This window comes from Melampsora larici-populina (genome assembly GCF_000204055.1).
Source record: "Melampsora larici-populina 98AG31 unplaced genomic scaffold MELLAscaffold_68, whole genome shotgun sequence".
Classification (NCBI taxonomy): Eukaryota; Fungi; Basidiomycota; class Pucciniomycetes; order Pucciniales; family Melampsoraceae; genus Melampsora; species Melampsora laricis-populina.
In genome coordinates, this window is record NW_006768832.1 from 130,486 (window position 1) to 147,764 (window position 17,279).

Genomic DNA, 17,279 nt, shown 5'->3' on the forward strand with positions numbered 1-17,279 from the left:
CTCAGCTCTAAGTTCCCTTTGATGAAACCGAATGAAATTTAGCCGAGCATGTTCTACGCAAACGTACATGTCAACTGCAAATTCTTGGAACAGCAGCCCTGATGCCAAGATAACTGAGTAGCTACTTCGTTTAAAAATGAGGTAGGCGAACCACTTTAGACAAGTGATTGTGCCTTCAGGATCTAGTTGTCCATGAATAAGAATTAGCAATATCATAAATAGGGATGAAATAAGGTGTCATGTACTGTCTTCAGTTGGATTTGTGTAAGCGTCGTGCCACAGTTGTGACCCATAGGGAAATAGCAAGGGATACCGTAGTGCAAAGTAAGCTGTATGCAGCTCGGATATTGCCTCAATTTCTCCGGATTGCCTCCTGAGGATAATGTCACGCCCTTGGCGCCCAATTTCGCCATTGCCATCAATTATCGCAGCGACCTTGTTGGCTGTTGGTCGATTATATCTTCTGTGATCAGTTCCAGGCACGCTTATTGTGTTGATTCGAAGAGTTCGGACGGGTCCAATTGAGTTGCAAATTGCTGCGGCTGATTGGAAAACCTGCGCGTAAGGATTTTTTTTGTACATAAATTCTTGGAACTTGAGCATAATCTCTGGGTCAAGCCGGGTTACCCGGCTGCGTTCAATGCGTAATGCTGCTTCGCGTTCACCGCCACCCCCATAGATGTATATTTGGGCGAAGCCCGGGTGACATTCAGGCATAGGCATTAGTGAGCCTATGAGATGGAACATTTGACCGTTGATTCGAAAGATGGAGTGACCACGCTGGCCTAATACAGAGCCATCGATATTTGCGCCCAAAGACGTGAAAGAGAGAGCATTATTGTATTTTTGGATGTCCTGCCGAAAATTATGGGATCCTGGGGTCGACGCTTAGTCAACGGAAGCTAATTACAATAATTGTTGGCACTTACTTTCGTCATCGCCCTGCAGAAGCTCCTTATAAAATTCGGGTATTTGTTCCCCGACGTCTTGAGGGAAATATTTTAAAGGCAAATCAACTTGGCCGTGATTGCAGCAATTGCGGAACGTAGCCGCGAGCAAGTTGACATCTTTGAGCCTGCGTTCTGCTTTCCACCTGAATGCGCCACATTCTGTGCATTCATCGTTCTGAGGTCCCAGGTTGAATGGTATTTCGCCGCGGAAATAATGGAGCAAGTTTGCCTCTGATCCAAACTCTTCGGCACGTATTGCAACACCGTGGTTCTGACGCCGCATAGAGTTTCGAGGCATGTTTCAGCACTTTCCGAGCTCCTCTACACAATAAACGATCTGTCATTCTTCTTTCGTAGCCGTAAAACAGTTGTGGAGATGACTCAAGACGTAACTCACGAAATCTGTTCGCGTTGTCCTTGGGGTAATTATTTGGTATTACTTCACGCGTCTCTATCGTAGATCGTGAAATTTAAAACAAGGCATGACACCAATTAGGGACACTGGTTGAGTACGAGCAACCATATGGTTAAGGTAAGGTCTTGTATTTATACTTGCACGTGAAATATCAGCCGCGCTTTGGGCTGTTGCGTAGGTTGACTTAGATTGCTTCTTCAAGACTTTCTTTGATTTTCCATGGTCTTGAGGCGATAGACTTAAATATTGTATCATGCCATCTTTCCTGAATATCGATTCTTGACGAAGCTTAATTAAAGGATTGATGCTGGCCGATCCTTGTATTAACATATATCACCTATGGCCGATGGATATTTTCGCGAGCTAAGTGACAGTTCCGAGTGAAGTGTCGAGGTTCTCGGGTTGAAGAGTAGGTCTCGTACCTGAAGGACGATAACAAGGTGTGCGTTCACCAAGAGAACTATGTGACTTTTTGATGTATGCTCGCTAAACATTTGCCGCAGATACACATTACAGTTTATGATTATTCGTTTGAAGTGTTCGGTTCGGCTGTGCCGGCTTTGAAGCCGAGCGAATCATGATTCTGAGTGCGTGAAATTATGGATTACCCTTAGTGATGTAGTTTGATTTTGTTTGAGGAAATCGCATGCATGCTTGATTCGAAATAAAGCAAGGTTATTGCACAATTACCCTTTGAGTTTAATGTTTTTAATGTAATTTGAGGAACCCGTCTTGATTTGCGTTGGGTGAATAATATTTGGTCGAGTCTGTGCCACAAGCTTCAAGTCGTGTAGAGCATTGAGCAACCCAAATCCGATCTACGAGTACCTAGTAATGTTATACCCGAGATAACCATGAATCGTATGATAGGCCTGATGTTTCAATGTTAGCCCTGTGGATTTAATCTTTGTTAGCGGGCCATTGAAAGTCGAATCGATTGGTATGATAACCACGCACTACCAGTACCCGCCTTTGTTGACGGGAACCAAGGGTCTATGATGCACAAGCGGAGACAAATTTACGCTGGGTATATAGCGTGTTATCAAAGTTTTAACATATGGACCATTTCGATTTCGTGAGGAAAACCTAAGGTTTTGGGTGGATGATATAAACCTGGTCAGTTACGATTTTTCTCGTTATTCTCAAGAAAGAGCTTACAATTAATCTCCAACACCATGATCACTCTTCCAACCTACATCGTAATCTCAAACCATATATCTAAACTTAAAGATGCCGTTAATAGTAATAGTTTGCAAGAATTAACAAAATTGGTTTATTTCTCGCAATTGGAAGTAGTGGCGGCTGTCAGTAAATTTGAAGAGGCTTTTGGAGGCAAAGGACCTTATTATACACTTTGTTTTGGTGATCGAGAATTGTTGTGCCTGCGAATTGACATCTTTGTGACTCCGGCTGCATTACAATCCATGCAATCTGCGCTTATGTCCATGGCTTTATGGACAACTATGGATTACAAAAACGTTCCGGAGTTTAGGTACTGTAACTGCCTTGTGGTAACTTCCCCAAACATGAAGCTTACTCTTTTTCTTGGGAATTTACGCTAGATATCTGGAAGATTTGTTTGACCTCAGGCTATTGAAGGATACCATAGTCCCTGGTAGTAGTACTCAAGTTTCAAATCAATCAATCGACCGTATGGTTACAACCCTTTTTGGACAGTCTCCAACCGGTGTGCTATATCTGGGCATAAACCAAAGCAAAACTCATGTGACTCGTGCCTCAGTCTCAATCAAGTATCAGAAGCGTGGCATGCCTCACGGTCATTTTGTTATGCCTTTACGCTGCCCTACCGTAAGCCAAGGCCGGTCGCAGGTATTCACTAAATTGTAAAGGTTCAATCTCGCCTCGACATAGTATCTTAGGGCAACACTGCCATTTATACACTGTTTTGCAGTCCTGAGCAATGGCCCAATGCCAAAATAGAAGTAAAGAATTATTAAAGATTATGATTGCTAGAAATGATTTATTTTCGAGTCTGCTAAAGGCTGTGATTTTGTCCAATTATTTCCTTGCCTTTGCGTAATGAGCCGACATACCTTCGGTATCAGTCGTTTTAAACTTTATTTTGCTCTACGTGATCGGGCAAGCATTGAGAGCAATCCAACACGTCACTGCCTCTAGATCAATGTTATTCTTAGATTTGAGTAACAACATAGGAACACTCTATGTTAGGCCAGGTTGTAAGGCATGGACATAGCTTGACATATGTCACTCCTGAGACGACATCTCCTCAGTTCACGCTATCTTCTTGACTTAGTTGCTGAGCCTTGTGCTCGAAGTTCAGAACTACCCCACTTGTGTGTCGGGGTTCAATCTTTGGATTGACTTGGTATAACGCTCAACCGTGTAATAAGAATGCCCCAAGGCAAGATTTAAATGATCTTACGGAGGGCATCCTGCTCAATGACATCAAGCTATGCTTTGTTTCTCTGCAGAACTGATAAATCCTGAGTAGGCCAATTTTTTTTCGAGTGCAAATTGAATTCCAATTCGCATTGGAACATATATTGTCACGGTTTTAGGTAGAAACAAATCACGACTGGCACTCACTCTGCATCTGCGATGTTTAAGGATGCTTTTCAATGTATCTTTAGCTCAAGAATTTGCTGAAAAGCGCGATTTAGTATCGATTTGATTTGTTTTGAAATGGGACTTCGATTTGCTACATTTGATGCTAGCCCTGAACTATAGTGTTATGGCTATATAGGTTGAAAATGGTCAAATTTGGTGGTTAGAATTAGTCTTAGTTATTTTGAGATACAAGTTATGATGGTCATTGTTAGGCAACGATTGCTTGCGCCTTAAGCTTTCTGTCGTTCGACCCATGCGATTGAGTCCTGCCAATACTTGAGGTCAGGATTGGGTGAAAATGGGCTAATCGCATGAGCTTTAAGCGAGACTCACCAAAACCTCTTGCACTGCAGACATTATTTGGGTTCCCCAAGTGGGCAGGGAAAAATGATTGGGAGTATGATTTGTCATAAAATGGTCTATCACTCCACACCTGAGCCATAACACCCACACTACATATGTGTAGCAGGCTCAGTGAATATGTGGTTATCATGTACATACAGTTCTGCTCAGTTATCTGCTCATCAGGACAAGTTATTCATATGTAATACATGCTGTAACTTCTTTCATATTGAAAAAAGCTTCCAAAAGATTGACTACATACACTGACTCAATGTTTTGGTGTGATCTCATCAACTCAACTGCATGTAACACACTTTCTGTTACTAAGACATAGCTTCAACAATATTGCCTGAGCAGCTACAGAAGTATATGTAGTGAATTTTTGGGAAAAAAATTTCAAAGTCGAAAAAGTTACATGTGGTATAACATGTGATTTATTTATTCTGATGGGCAAAAAACTGAGCAGACCTGTATGTACATGATAGACAACTATTGACTTAGCTTGCTGCACATATGTAGTGTGGGTGAAATGGCCCAGGTGTGCAGTATTAGATTCTTTTATGAAAAACTGTACTATTAATCATTTTCCTCTGCCAAATTGGGGAAGTTGAATGATGTTTACAGTGTTGGTAAGTCATTTTATTTCTAAAGTAACAGTTGATGCCATGTGATATACAAACGTCTGCTAAATGCGTGTCCGATGCACCCAAGCCTGCCTGCGTTGTGAAAATGATGTGTTTCAAACGTAAGTTGTTTCCGAAAAGATTGTTGCTTAGCAGGTTCAAAATCCGTTTGCACGTTTGTCTTGAGTCCACGTAATCGGTAATTAGAATCTCAACGTTTCCAAAAAATGGCAATTGTATCCATGTGTTATCTGAATGCTCTATATCACAAAAAATATATCGCATTATGCGGAGTCTTGGGTAGGTGCGGGTTGAGGCGTACTGCGGAAGATGGGTAATGATTGCATCCAGTGAGAGCGCTTCGATTGACTGGTTCAATGCGATAATTAAGCCTGCGGCATCGTCTGCGTACTCGGGTGGAGCATATTCTAAAAATCTAATGTTCCTACCTCCGGAATAACAAAAATTGATAATGGCATGCATGTTGGTTTGATCATAGAAGAAATACATATGTTTCAAATTTGGCAGTGATCCAGGGTTGACATTAAGAGTATGCAGGGAGACAAAGTCGAGTGACAATGATTCCAAAGCGGGAAGCTTATTAAGTAGGGCCGTGACTGAATGCGAGTCATTAACGAGATGATGAGTTGGGGGGCCACAAAGAATCAATACTTTGAGATTTGTCAATTGCTGCAGACTTTCTAACGTAGTCTCCGAGAATGCCACTGAGTTAATAAATTGAAGTTTAAGAGTAGTTAAACAATGGCTACATAATTTAATAATTTGATCAACATCTGATATTTGGATTATAGGGTCGGTGTAGAAGCGATTATCGTGTCTAAGTTGCCGACCTTGACTGTTGTGTGGGGACTTGACCGTATCTGAACAAAATATGTTGCCAATGTTTAGTCGTTCCAATTGAGACATGCCTTCGGTGATGAATTTACTCTGTTTTCTTTCAATCAACTTCTGGGCCATAAGGGGAAGTCTTAATTCTAAGTTAGAAAACGCGAATGGTATGACAGCGACATCCCAGGATTTGCCAATAAGCCGTAATTGCAATAGGTAGTATAGCGAAGCTCGGTTGGGATAGTGGAAGTCAGCGCTATTGAGGGAATACGGGTCTGTTCTATCGCAATTCTCATAAACATGGTAAAGAATCATTTGAACCACTTCGAGAGGAAGGCTGGGACTGGGGACCATGACTAAATGATTTTTGTGGAGGTTTGTTAAGAATTGTAGTAGAATGAAGTGTCTAGCGTGTGTCTAATCTATATGAAGACACTTGTCACTTGGGTTTAGTTCGTCGGGTGCGATTGAGGGAGCTGAAGATCTATAAGGATAATGATGGATTCTCTCTACCGTTGTCGATATAGATTTTTCAGATGAAATATTTTATGAAATGATGTGGAGGTATGTAGATTTCGCCATCTAACGTTTGATTTAACATTTGGCGTGGGTTGAACATATCCTAAACCCGAAAACACTGAGTCGGAATAGATTAGGCAATGTATTCGGCCTGAAATTTTCCGGAGTAGAAATAACACATCCAACGCTTCGAATGCGAGGTACTTTGATAGGGCATCGGACGTTGAAAGTGGGTGACAACCCCTATAAAATTTGAATAAGGCTTTAAACGGAGTCCAGTGACCTGGGGTAGGACAGACTTTGGCGGAGATTTTGGATCTTTGAACATGACCCCAACGTGAGTAATTTGGGCCAGAAAAATACCAAACGATGAAAATGAAGTCTACGGCTGGGAGTCGTATAGTGTGGTATTGTATATACCACATAGTTGAAGTGTATACTTCAATCTTACGTGAGCTCGGAGTTTGCAATTGTGAAAGCATGAAAGCGTGAATGTTGAAAATTGAGGTGAAAGCAGACCCTACCTGGGGGGAATTATAGGCTTCAATTACAATTGTCTCTATTTCATTTCGATGTTGCTATTTCATTGTCAAGCCGGGTGGCATCTAGGTCGTCGCGTTGGGCAGGGTCTTGAAATGTACCACCACATAAGGCTATCATGCCGAATATGAGAAGAACCAAGATTTAAAGTAGTTCACTTTTCAAGTTCCAAGGTGATAGGTGAACTTGACAAATGTTTTGTGATAGATATGTGCGATACTGACCTAAGGATGATCCACAGATTCAGTACCAAGCGTGATTTTCATAAATAATTAGGTATAAGCTTCAAATCCATTTTGGGAAGTCAGCGTTTCGCAACATAGTTGTCCGGCTGGAAGTCCCGGCCTCTGAACCTAAGGTTGAACAGTACTTGTATAAACATATGTACTGCGGTGTATTCTTGGATTTGGGGCCGGTCTAACTCAGTCTTAATAGAACAGTTTAGCCACATATTGTTGGGAATGACTGCGCAGTTCTCCGTTTGGCGCCGTAGGCTGCTGTCCAGGTTGAATACTCAGTGTCGATCTCATACACCTGCACTTGAAGTAGGGACTTTATTGTGAGCCAAATTGTTCCTTATGATGTTTGTCGTACCGAATATAGGCCTGCGAAGGCAGTGTCAATGAATTTGTACCCTTTAAATCACTTTGAGGATATGTGAATTTGGATCGAAGGTAGGTGGAACAGGTGCAGATTCAAAGTTCCAGCTTCCGCTTCAAGCATTTGCGGTAGGTTTGCTGTCTGGAATTTCACATTGCTTTGTGAAAGAATGCAATTAGCAGTAACCTGCTGTAAAATTGTTAAGCAGTGCTTGTTGACAACTATAGGGCAAAATGGGAAATAATTTCAACTTATTTTGACCGCATGGAGCAGTCACTTAGAATTCGAAATTATATGTGAGTCAAAGAAAAATGAGTTAATAGTAGGATGATTTTAGAACAACTCGATTTTTGGCCCTCTAGAATATAGGCTACTTTGATCATGATTGCATACCCCCCCTTATCTTGAGCATAATAGAGCAATGATGATTGAAATTGATTTATATTCAAATCTTGTGCTCAAAGTCAGGGAAGTAGCGAGCCAAGGCATACTATGGTTAACTGACGACGTGCCAGTCATTCTTGAGTTGTTAAATCAAGGGTTGAGTTACTCGAAGTTCTACGCGCTACTCGGGTTTTTGCCTTAGGGGCAGCTGTACGAGCGCGCTTCTTGCTGACAGAGGCCGATCCAAACGGACAGCCGGAGTCACTGGCGGTGGGCGACACAGGAGCCACTGGGTAGTCCGCTGGCCCGGATTCCAGGCTAGGGGTAGAAGTTGGTGGAATCACGGGAGACTTGAAAGGCGCGGTAACTGATTTTGGGACGAATCTAAGTGGTCGATTGGGGTGTGGAACTTGCGTTAATGTTTGTCAATTTGTTTTGAACAACGGGGTTGTACTTTTTTGGCTTGGGTCTGCCAGACCCTTCAACATTTTGTTCAACCTTGACTTTTCTGTCTGCGAATTCACTGGGGTCACGATGACCTGAAGTGGTTGAGACCCTGTTTGCCTGTCAATTTTGATTAGTGAGCATAGGCTGATGGAATGGAAATGTTGAACTACTTACGATCACCATGTAAGATCGGGTCTCCTCATTGAAGTCTTGAACGAAACCGTGGAACTGGCATTCGCGGCCCAGCTTAAGGATTCGAGGGATCCCAGAGAGATATTTATAAGGTCGAACCCGATACTTGACAAAGAAGATAGGTGCGGGCTTGACCTGTGAAAATATGACTAATGGTTAGACTGGGAAACAGTAGTCCAGTGGTGACACTTACTGCTGGGTGGTAATCCGTATGCTTGACAGTAGCTACAATAGTCTTGAGGGGTTCTACATCGTCTTTGCCTCGAAGGTGTTGAACACAGTCCTCAACTATTTCTTCAAGCTTGGACACAATGCCTAAGCTGCTGACGCCAATTGTGTTGATCATATCACCTTTGAAGGTTTCGGCTGGACCAATCAAGGCGTGGTCAGACCCTTCGAAGTAGAGACTATCCTTGAGCGTATCGACAGTGTTATTGGGGAAAAAATACACCCTTAAGAAATAAATTTGTCTTTCTTTGAGTGCTAAAGAGAGTGGTCTGTAGCCAAAAGCCCGGATTTCGTATCTGGTCTCTTCGGTCCTATCGGCGCCACCGCAGTTTATGGAGACGGCATAAGTGCGATATTCGGCTTTTCGGTTCAAATCCGTCGAAATCTAATATAAAGAGAAATTTGCAAATTGTTAGACAATTCATTTGTTTAATCAAAAAGTTCTCGCTGACCTGTGCTTCAATTTCGAAGTTGCCCGAGAAATAAACACCGTGACCAGTGGCTTTGTTTAAATCTAATCCTGACATGGGAAGCTCTAAACACGGATTGAGTCATACGGCCAAGTAGCAAATTCAAAGTCAGTCCTGAGAATTGGCTCAAGAGAGCTTTGTTTAGGACGCAGCGTACGAAATGAGGTATAACCTAGAGCTTGAGCCCGAATAATGGTCAATTGCAAGCAAAGCGTTGGACCTATGCCTTTGTCCATCTGTTGCTCGCTCGGTTTATTTATACTTTTACCAGCAGGGATATATGTTGAAAAGACACATGGTTCCAAATGGAATAGGTGTAGGTCGTGTAATTCATTCTGGGGTGATTTCTATGCGATGCTTAGACCTAATCATGAAGCAAAAGTAAGCGTTAGTAACACATGCCATATCCCGAATATCCAATTTAGGATGGAAGATTAAGACTCAAGTTTGAGGCAACGACGGTGGGTTTTTAAGATTGTCATGTTGAAACACAACATTGCTCGAAAGGACAATCAGGCGATGATATCCGAGTAGATGCTGTGGAATTTGAATTTGTTTGTCTGATAAAAATCAGTTTTGAAAAAGCATGCTTTGGTTTGAAGTTGTGCGTTCAATAATCAATTGCGGTGAGGTGCTCATGCGGCGGAAGCCTGATTCACGTTTTATGGCCTTTTGAAACTTTGTATCTATACACAATGATGCTGGGTATTTAACGTAGGCTAGAAGCGGGTAAGCGAAGCCCCGAAGTTGGTATTTGCAGTAAGTGTTGAATGGGTCGAGTAGTTCTATGGGGTCCCAAAGAGAACTCTTTGGCATAGATGGATTCATAGCTCGCCAACTGCTGGCTTGGGGATGTACCGCTTCCGAGGTTGGTCCTTGGTTTTGATGATGGATTTGGAATACGCGCAGTAAGAATGATGTATAACAGGCGGGGTATCAAGTGTACCTTTGGTACATACATCAATTTGCATAAGTTATAATTGGGCGAAATAGTGAAGTGTATAAGTGTGAATGAAACATTTGAAAATTAATCGAGAGGTTTCGGATGTGATCCGACTCAACTTTTGGGTGAGGATGTTCAATCAACTGTATGCTGTACGAATGCATATCACCAGAGGACGCTTTCTCACGAGGAACATCATGGGATGACCAACAATATATGTTACTGCGGTAGGGGTGATGTCTCAAATGGGAAGCGCTATTGGGGTTCATACTTTTGTGTTTTGTATTGACGCCCAATAAGCAATGCTATATTTTTGGGCAATTGGAGAACAAAATGAAGCAATCTTGGCAACATGTATTAATGTGACATTTCAAACATCAATAAAATTCACAAGTAGAACAAAAACCCTTCTTGTGGTTCCATGCCTTGTTTCCAAAAACCTTGGGTGGGTAAGCGAATTGTAGGCGCGGCTCAGAGCCCTAAAACCAAGTCTGTTGATCACAGATGTGACACATATTCTAAATTATTACGCTTGAAGTCTAGTAACAGGTTCGTAATGAAGGCTTATAAGTTAGAGCAGAAAATGGCGCGCGACGTCGACCGCCTGGAGCCTCTCTGACCAGTATATATGCTAAAGAGACAACTAAGTACAAAGTGAGGACGCAGCCCCTACGTATGGAGGACCCCGCAAGGCTGGGCTCATGAGGCCGCTCGGCCTACGGGCTCTCTGAATTAAGAATGTTCCAATGACTTGGCTAGAGCCTGGTAGGGTCGCGGGGTTAGTGTTTGTTCAATAGTACTTTATGCAAAGGGATAACATACCAGTGAAGTTTCACGCGTAGGTTGAGCTATAAAGTGGCATTGTATTCGGATTTTGTGGAACCGTTCTACCAAGTCTATGTCATTAAGGAATTCCCCTCTGGGCATGGCAAAAACGATGTGCTTCAATTTTGGGGGACGCTTAAAGCTGTTAATATCAGTTTGGGTTAAGATACTGCGCCAGTATACGCTGCCGTGCCAGTAGCTTGTGACGAGTACCTCGATCATTTTTAAAACCGGCCATTCTAACCAGTTGGTCTCCCATTGTACTGGGTAACAATATTCAATGCGAAGTACGTGCAGTTTGGGAAAAACTGTATTACGTATCGCTTCCGGGATGCGGTCAGGGATCGAAACGATAAATAAAATTTCGAGGGTTTCTACAAGGCCGAGAGCGAGTGGGCCGGCGGGGTCATGGTCTTCCCGCGTGAAAAGCTCGAGGCAATTGATTGGTCTGTAACTCGAATGACAAAGGTCAATGCCAGCCTCAATGTCGTGAATGTCACATTCTAGCCAGAAATGTTCCAAATGGGGAAGGGCGCTACCTTGCAGGTTTAATGGCGGGAGCGGCGACATATTGAAAGATAAAGATCGAATTGAGGATACGCGCTCGAGGAGGAGCTTGATTGACCAAGCGTCATGTCCATCCATTGGAGCTCCGTAGCTCTCGATGTTTAAAGTTTCAAGCCCAGTAGCAAGGTTAAGAGCATCACTGAGCGCGGGAGTGAAGCCGACACAATTTATAAACCGTAACTTTAATTCAGTCAGAGTAGAGTGGCATAAAGTAACGAGGGCAGCCGCATCGTCTGGTAGGATAGAGAAAGGGTACAATAGCGATTCGGAGGTTGAGCTATGGCCGGCAGGTAGTTGCGGTAGGGCCATTGAATAGATAACGCCGTCGAAATATAGATATCGCAGTGGTGGCAATCCGGGAGTGATGTATGATTCTTTCCAGATGCGAATAAGAGATTTCACCATCTCACCACGGGTCAAGCGAAGGTTATTGAAAACAAAAGGAACGATAGCAATGTCCCGTGATTTGGACACCAAACGTAAATGAAGAAATCGTGTGACGCATGCGTGGTGCAATAAGGCGATGTCAGTGCAATTGGTAGGGTTAGGACCGATGACAGGGCTTGATAAGACAACCTCTTTAATAATGAGTTCAACTATCTCAACTGGAATGTTCCGGATACCTGGGTTGAGAGTTCCAGGCGTTGGAGGCGTTGAAGAAGTTGATGCCATGCTGCCAAGGGTTCAAAGAGCAAATGTTAGCTGGGATGTGGATGCATTTTATGCAACAAATTGAATATATTATATGAACTTGGTTGTCTTACCCATGGACATGGTGGGCGAGCCGGGACGATGGACCACTTGCAGGGTGCGAAACGAGGAAGAAGCGAGGTCGGATGCCTTGGATTATAAACCGATTTGCTCTGGGTCTGAAAATAAATCTGAGTTTGATAAGAGCCGTGAAGGGGTCGAGTCCGCAAAGTAAATGCACACGAGCACGCGGAGCGTTGGCAAAGACTTGCGAAAAAAAAACGGGTTGATGATGCGAAACATCCAGTGTCGTACGCCAAAGCCTAATGGGTTGTGGGTAAATAGCGCGGCCCATGCGTTAGGAGGACGAGGTGAGAGCGCGTGCCAAATGCTTGTGGAGTAATCCAATTTCTCTGCTTTCAAGGGAGCTTGCATTTGGATTGAAATTGAATGGACACACGCGGCGGTTAGGCAGAAATGAACAAGGGTGTAACTTTCAGATATGTAATGTATTGTAAATAATGGCGCTGAGCTGGATTGAATGAAAGTGGCCAGGGAGTAAATGAGCGCGATAACTTGGGTGGAGTGAATGGGAATGGGTCGCGATGCGGGTGGCTGATAACGTTGGAAGAAACACAAAGCCAATGGGATGTGCGAGGGAGACCAAAAATCCAAGCAAAAGAAAGTGAACAATGGAAAGGATGCATAGGGATTGGGAATGACGTCTCAGAGCCGAAAGGCCTCGAGAGGGGGGCTTGTTAAAAAGCCTTAGGGGGACTTATTAAGGCCTTAGGGGTTTAAACTGGTTTCGCCGAGAAAGTGCGTTGTACCTTTAGTATTATGATGTATTTAATTTGCATTGGTATCTTTGAATCTTTCTTGTAGTATTTCTATCTGTTTTTCTTTCTGTCTATTATGTGTATATTGCCAAATGGATCTTTGAAGTTGTAAAGAAAAAATAGAAACTACTTTGAAATGTAATGAATAATAATGATCTGATTGATTTGCCCTAGTGAGAGTTTGAAGAGAATATTTATGTATTGTTTTATTTTTGTTTTGTGAGGTGATCTATGGTGTGATAAAAAATATGATATGCAATTAAGATGTGATCACAGGATTTGCTTTCCACACCGTGTGAGCGGAAGAACTGGAAGAAATCTCCTGCCCAAAACTCACGAGTCCACTGGATAGATTTTTCAATGACCAACGAGACGGAATGTGAAATTGTTTCATAGTTGTGGCTAAACTGGACGACGGCAGAGAGAGAGGAGGAGTGACTGGCTAGCTGAGTCTTGGGTTTACCTTGTCGTGTTAATTGGGAGGATTCTTGATCAAGACAATGTTCATCATTTGAGAGATTCCGATGAACAGGTGAAATTCTCCTTGTAAAATTTGGTACCAATACCACGTACAGCTGATCAGTCCTTTCATCGGATAGACTTTTCTTACTGAGGTGCGTAGCATAGAGAATGATTCGATGATAGCCCAAGTATCTGGTAAGTCCGGATAGAGATCAAAGACCTGAAAAAAACAAACAAAAAACTCATCAGTACCTGGTCTGTGTGAAACAAGATATAGAACAGCAGCAGCTCAATTACTATTGAAGGGATGCCTACAAACTTAAGGGATAGAATCAAGGCGGGTTGGCGGGTTGAGTGTGGCTGATAATCGATCTTTCTGCAATCGATTGTATCATGATGTCATGGTAGAGTCGTCCGTAGAAGGGATTGTAAGGCTAGGTAGTTTTGGCCAAAGAAATAGAGGGATTAAGGGGTTTAATCCAGTTTCGCCGAGAAACATGGTTGAGCCTTTAGATTTATGATGAACCATTCAGTGGGTACTTAGGGAGTATTTGGACGTTTTTTGCTTTGTTTATCTGGATGACATACTGATCTTTTCAAAGAATGCAGAAGATCACGCGCAACATATCGAAAAGGTCTTGTCAAAATTATCGGAACATAAATTAACAGCTTCACCGGAAAAATGTCAATTTTTCGCCACCAAAGTTGTGTTTTTAGGTTTTGTAATTTTGACAAGAGGCATCAGTATGGACCCGTCGAAGCTTGAGACCATAGCTGATTGGCCTTTTCCTCAAGATTTGTCAGATTTGCAGCGCTTTTTAGGTTTTTCTAACTTTTATCGGCGTTTCATTGCAAATTTCTCCGGTATAGTAGGACCACTGACTGCACTTACGGCGAAAACGGCTGATGCAATGTTAGGACTGCGAACCGACAAAGCTAGAAGAGCATTTAACAAGCTACGTCGTTTATTTTCTGCAGCCCCATTTCTTCTCCACTTTGACTTTGATTTGCCACGCATAGTACAAGTTGACGCTTTGGGATATGCCTATTCTGGGATTTTGTCGCAGAAATCAGATCAAGGGGATTTGCGGCCTGTCGCTTATTTTTTGAAGAAGTTGACGGAGGCGGAACGTCGTTGGCAAATCCATGATCAAGAACTAGGAGCAATAGTAGCCTGTTTTCATGAGTGGCGAGCTTGGCTAATGGGAACTGACAAACCTATAGCTGTCCTGTCAGACCATGCTAATTTACGTTACTTCATGACTTCGCAGGCGCTGACTCCCCGACAGGCACGTTGGGCGACACGTTTAGGGGAATTTAACTTTGAGCTTTTACATACGCCTGGGAAGTCGAATCCAGCGGATCCAGCTTCACGCAGATCTGATTTTGTGTGTGGAAAGCAAGATTTGTCAAAGGTGGTCTTATTAGGGCTTCGGGAGATCAAGGAAGCAGGTATCAGTGCAATCCACATAAGGAATCCGGGGAGTTTCGATGTTTCCGCTTATATGCCTATCTCAGATACACTAAGAGATAGAATTGTGAATGCTTACCATTCGGATGATTTGGTTGCAGGAGTTTATCCGGCTTTCCTGTATTTTTTGGATGGTTTGTGGTGGTGGCGAGACCGGGTTTACATCCCATTTTCTTTACAAGATGACATATTAAAACAATTTCATGAGTCCTCTACAGGTGGCCATTGGGAGAGTATGAAGACGCTAGACTTGCTGACCCGCTCTTTTGGTTGGCCAAATTTGCGAAAAGATGTGCTACATTATCTCGAAGAGTGCACCAGCTGTCAACAAGTCAAGGTGGATCGTCGCCCCCCGCAAGGACAACTTATTCCGCTGCCAATACCCGACCGGCCTTGGGCAACGATTGGAGTCGACATTATTGTCAAACTGCCACTTTCAGATGGTTTTGACTCTGTCATGGTGGTGGTTGACCATTTTTCCAAAGCTACTCATTTTATTCCGGCAAAAGAGAGCTGGAAGGCTGATGATTTGGCTGCTGCCTTTGTAGCTCAGGTTTTTCGATTTCACGGATTGCCAGATACCATTGTCTCAGATCGAGGCACCACGTTGGTCTCTGGGTTTTGGACAAGTGTCTTGCGACTTCTCCGTGTGTCGCCGGCACCGTCGACGGCTTTTCACCCCCAAACTGACAGACAGGTAGAGCGGTTGAATGCCTTGTTGGAGGACTATCTACAACATTTTGTGGCCAAAGGTCAAGATGATTGGTCTGGTTGGCTACCACTGGCTGAGTTTTCATACAATAACTCAGCTTCTAGTTCAACAAAGATGTCCCCGTTCTTTGCGCTCCAAGGATATCACCCGCGGTTTAATTCTTTGACCGGATCTTCAGGACGACCCAATGCTGACAAGTTTGTTGGTCATATACAGGAAGTTCAACAACGACTCGTAGATAATCTCACTCGCGCGAAAGAAGATCAAGCACATTATTATAACAAAGATCGACAGGTGGAGAAAACCTATGAGAAGGGAGATTTGGTGTGGCTCTCAAGGAAACATCTCAAGACGAGACGACCTAACAACAAACTTGATGTGAGAAGATTGGGTCCATTTTGAGTATTGTGAATGGTGGGAAGGAATGCAGCTGAGTTGGATTTACCTCCAGAGTTGGGCCGCCTTCATCCGGTATTTAATGTTTCCCTTTTAATGCCTTTTGTAGGGAAGACACAGGAATTCTCATCTGCAGAGAAGACCCATTGGGGATCACTTTTGATTCGAGAAGAATTACACATCAAGACAATTTTGGATTATCGGTTGAACTCGTTAGGAATTCATGAATATCTTTTGCGGTTTAACAATGCTTCCGCATTGGAAGATCAATGGTTGCCTTTATCACAATTATCGCCAACAATTGACGCATCTCTAGAATGGTTTTATCGTCTTAACACTGCGGGAGGCCCAGGACCTAGTCAATATGTATGGATTTCAAGGGCTAAGCGCCGTGTCGATGACGAAGAACGTGAAGCATCATCGGCTTTGCCTGATGGATTTTTGTCGTGATTTGCCAACCCCTGTGTGCCTAAACAAGCCACTCAAGACTTGGGTATGTGAAGGCAGTCGCAGAATTTTTTGCCATCAAAGGTATAAGGGAGGTCATAATTTGTCATGAACCTTCCACAATGTGGTAGTCTGTTTCACAACTTTTTAAAGAATAGGGCTAATATTTTAATAGCTAAGTTGAAAGAACATGACGTATGTATAAGATTTGTAATCAGGAACAAGGAACGCAAATAATGGTTGTTTATTCAATTTTAGGTTTTCATTTCTCTTATACACAGTGTCATTTTACTAGTCACTGGCAGGCCAGTGAGTTCCATTCACCTCAATACAATCTCAATTCAACGTCAGTTCAATATCAGTTTGACCTCCAATGATGTTTGAGTGGGGGATATGCATGGGCTGCATAATCACACAAACCTTCCAGACATTCTGACACCTTCATGTGTGGACATGCAACCAAACTTTATTCCAGTTCATTCTGGAAGGTTGTTTGTCTGCTACTCGAGGCCAAACATTGAGATTGGATTGATATTGAACTGACATGGATTTGAGATTGGATTGAGATTGGATTGAGCTGGACGTACTCACTGGCCTGCCAGTGAGTAGTAAAATGACACTGTGATATATACTTTATGTTTTCCAGAACTTTGTTTGCTCTTTTTCTTATCGGAATAATCATTTATCTTACCTTTCTCCTTGTTTGCTGTCTCCGTTTTGAGACAAAAACCGTTTCCTTATAAGAATTGCTTTGTGCCATACCAAAAGACTACTCCAAT

General features: G+C 42.9%; 3 protein-coding genes across 3 annotated transcripts; 1 reads left to right on the forward strand and 2 right to left on the reverse strand.

Moving 5' to 3' along the window:
- Nucleotides 1-2,540: 2,540 nt before the first annotated feature.
- On the forward strand, nucleotides 2,541-3,306 carry MELLADRAFT_112598 (uncharacterized protein; the record flags this gene model as incomplete). Its single annotated transcript, XM_007417119.1, has 3 exons — nucleotides 2,541-2,857; nucleotides 2,928-3,174; nucleotides 3,238-3,306. 3 exons carry the CDS (start codon nucleotides 2,541-2,543, stop codon nucleotides 3,304-3,306), a joined length of 633 nt encoding a protein of 210 aa, XP_007417181.1.
- A 4,636-nt stretch (nucleotides 3,307-7,942) lies between these two features.
- Nucleotides 7,943-9,233, reverse strand: MELLADRAFT_68489 (uncharacterized protein; the record flags this gene model as incomplete). The annotated part of the gene is made up of 4 exons (XM_007417082.1): nucleotides 7,943-8,195; nucleotides 8,266-8,375; nucleotides 8,644-9,063; nucleotides 9,204-9,233. 4 exons carry the CDS (start codon nucleotides 9,231-9,233, stop codon nucleotides 7,943-7,945), a joined length of 813 nt encoding a protein of 270 aa, XP_007417144.1.
- A 1,501-nt stretch (nucleotides 9,234-10,734) lies between these two features.
- Nucleotides 10,735-12,528, reverse strand: MELLADRAFT_94238 (uncharacterized protein; the record flags this gene model as incomplete). The annotated part of the gene is made up of 3 exons (XM_007417099.1): nucleotides 10,735-10,818; nucleotides 10,914-12,156; nucleotides 12,248-12,528. The coding sequence occupies 3 exons, from the start codon at nucleotides 12,526-12,528 to the stop codon at nucleotides 10,735-10,737; spliced, it is 1,608 nt and encodes a 535-aa protein (XP_007417161.1).
- Between the last annotated feature and the right edge of the window lie 4,751 nt (nucleotides 12,529-17,279).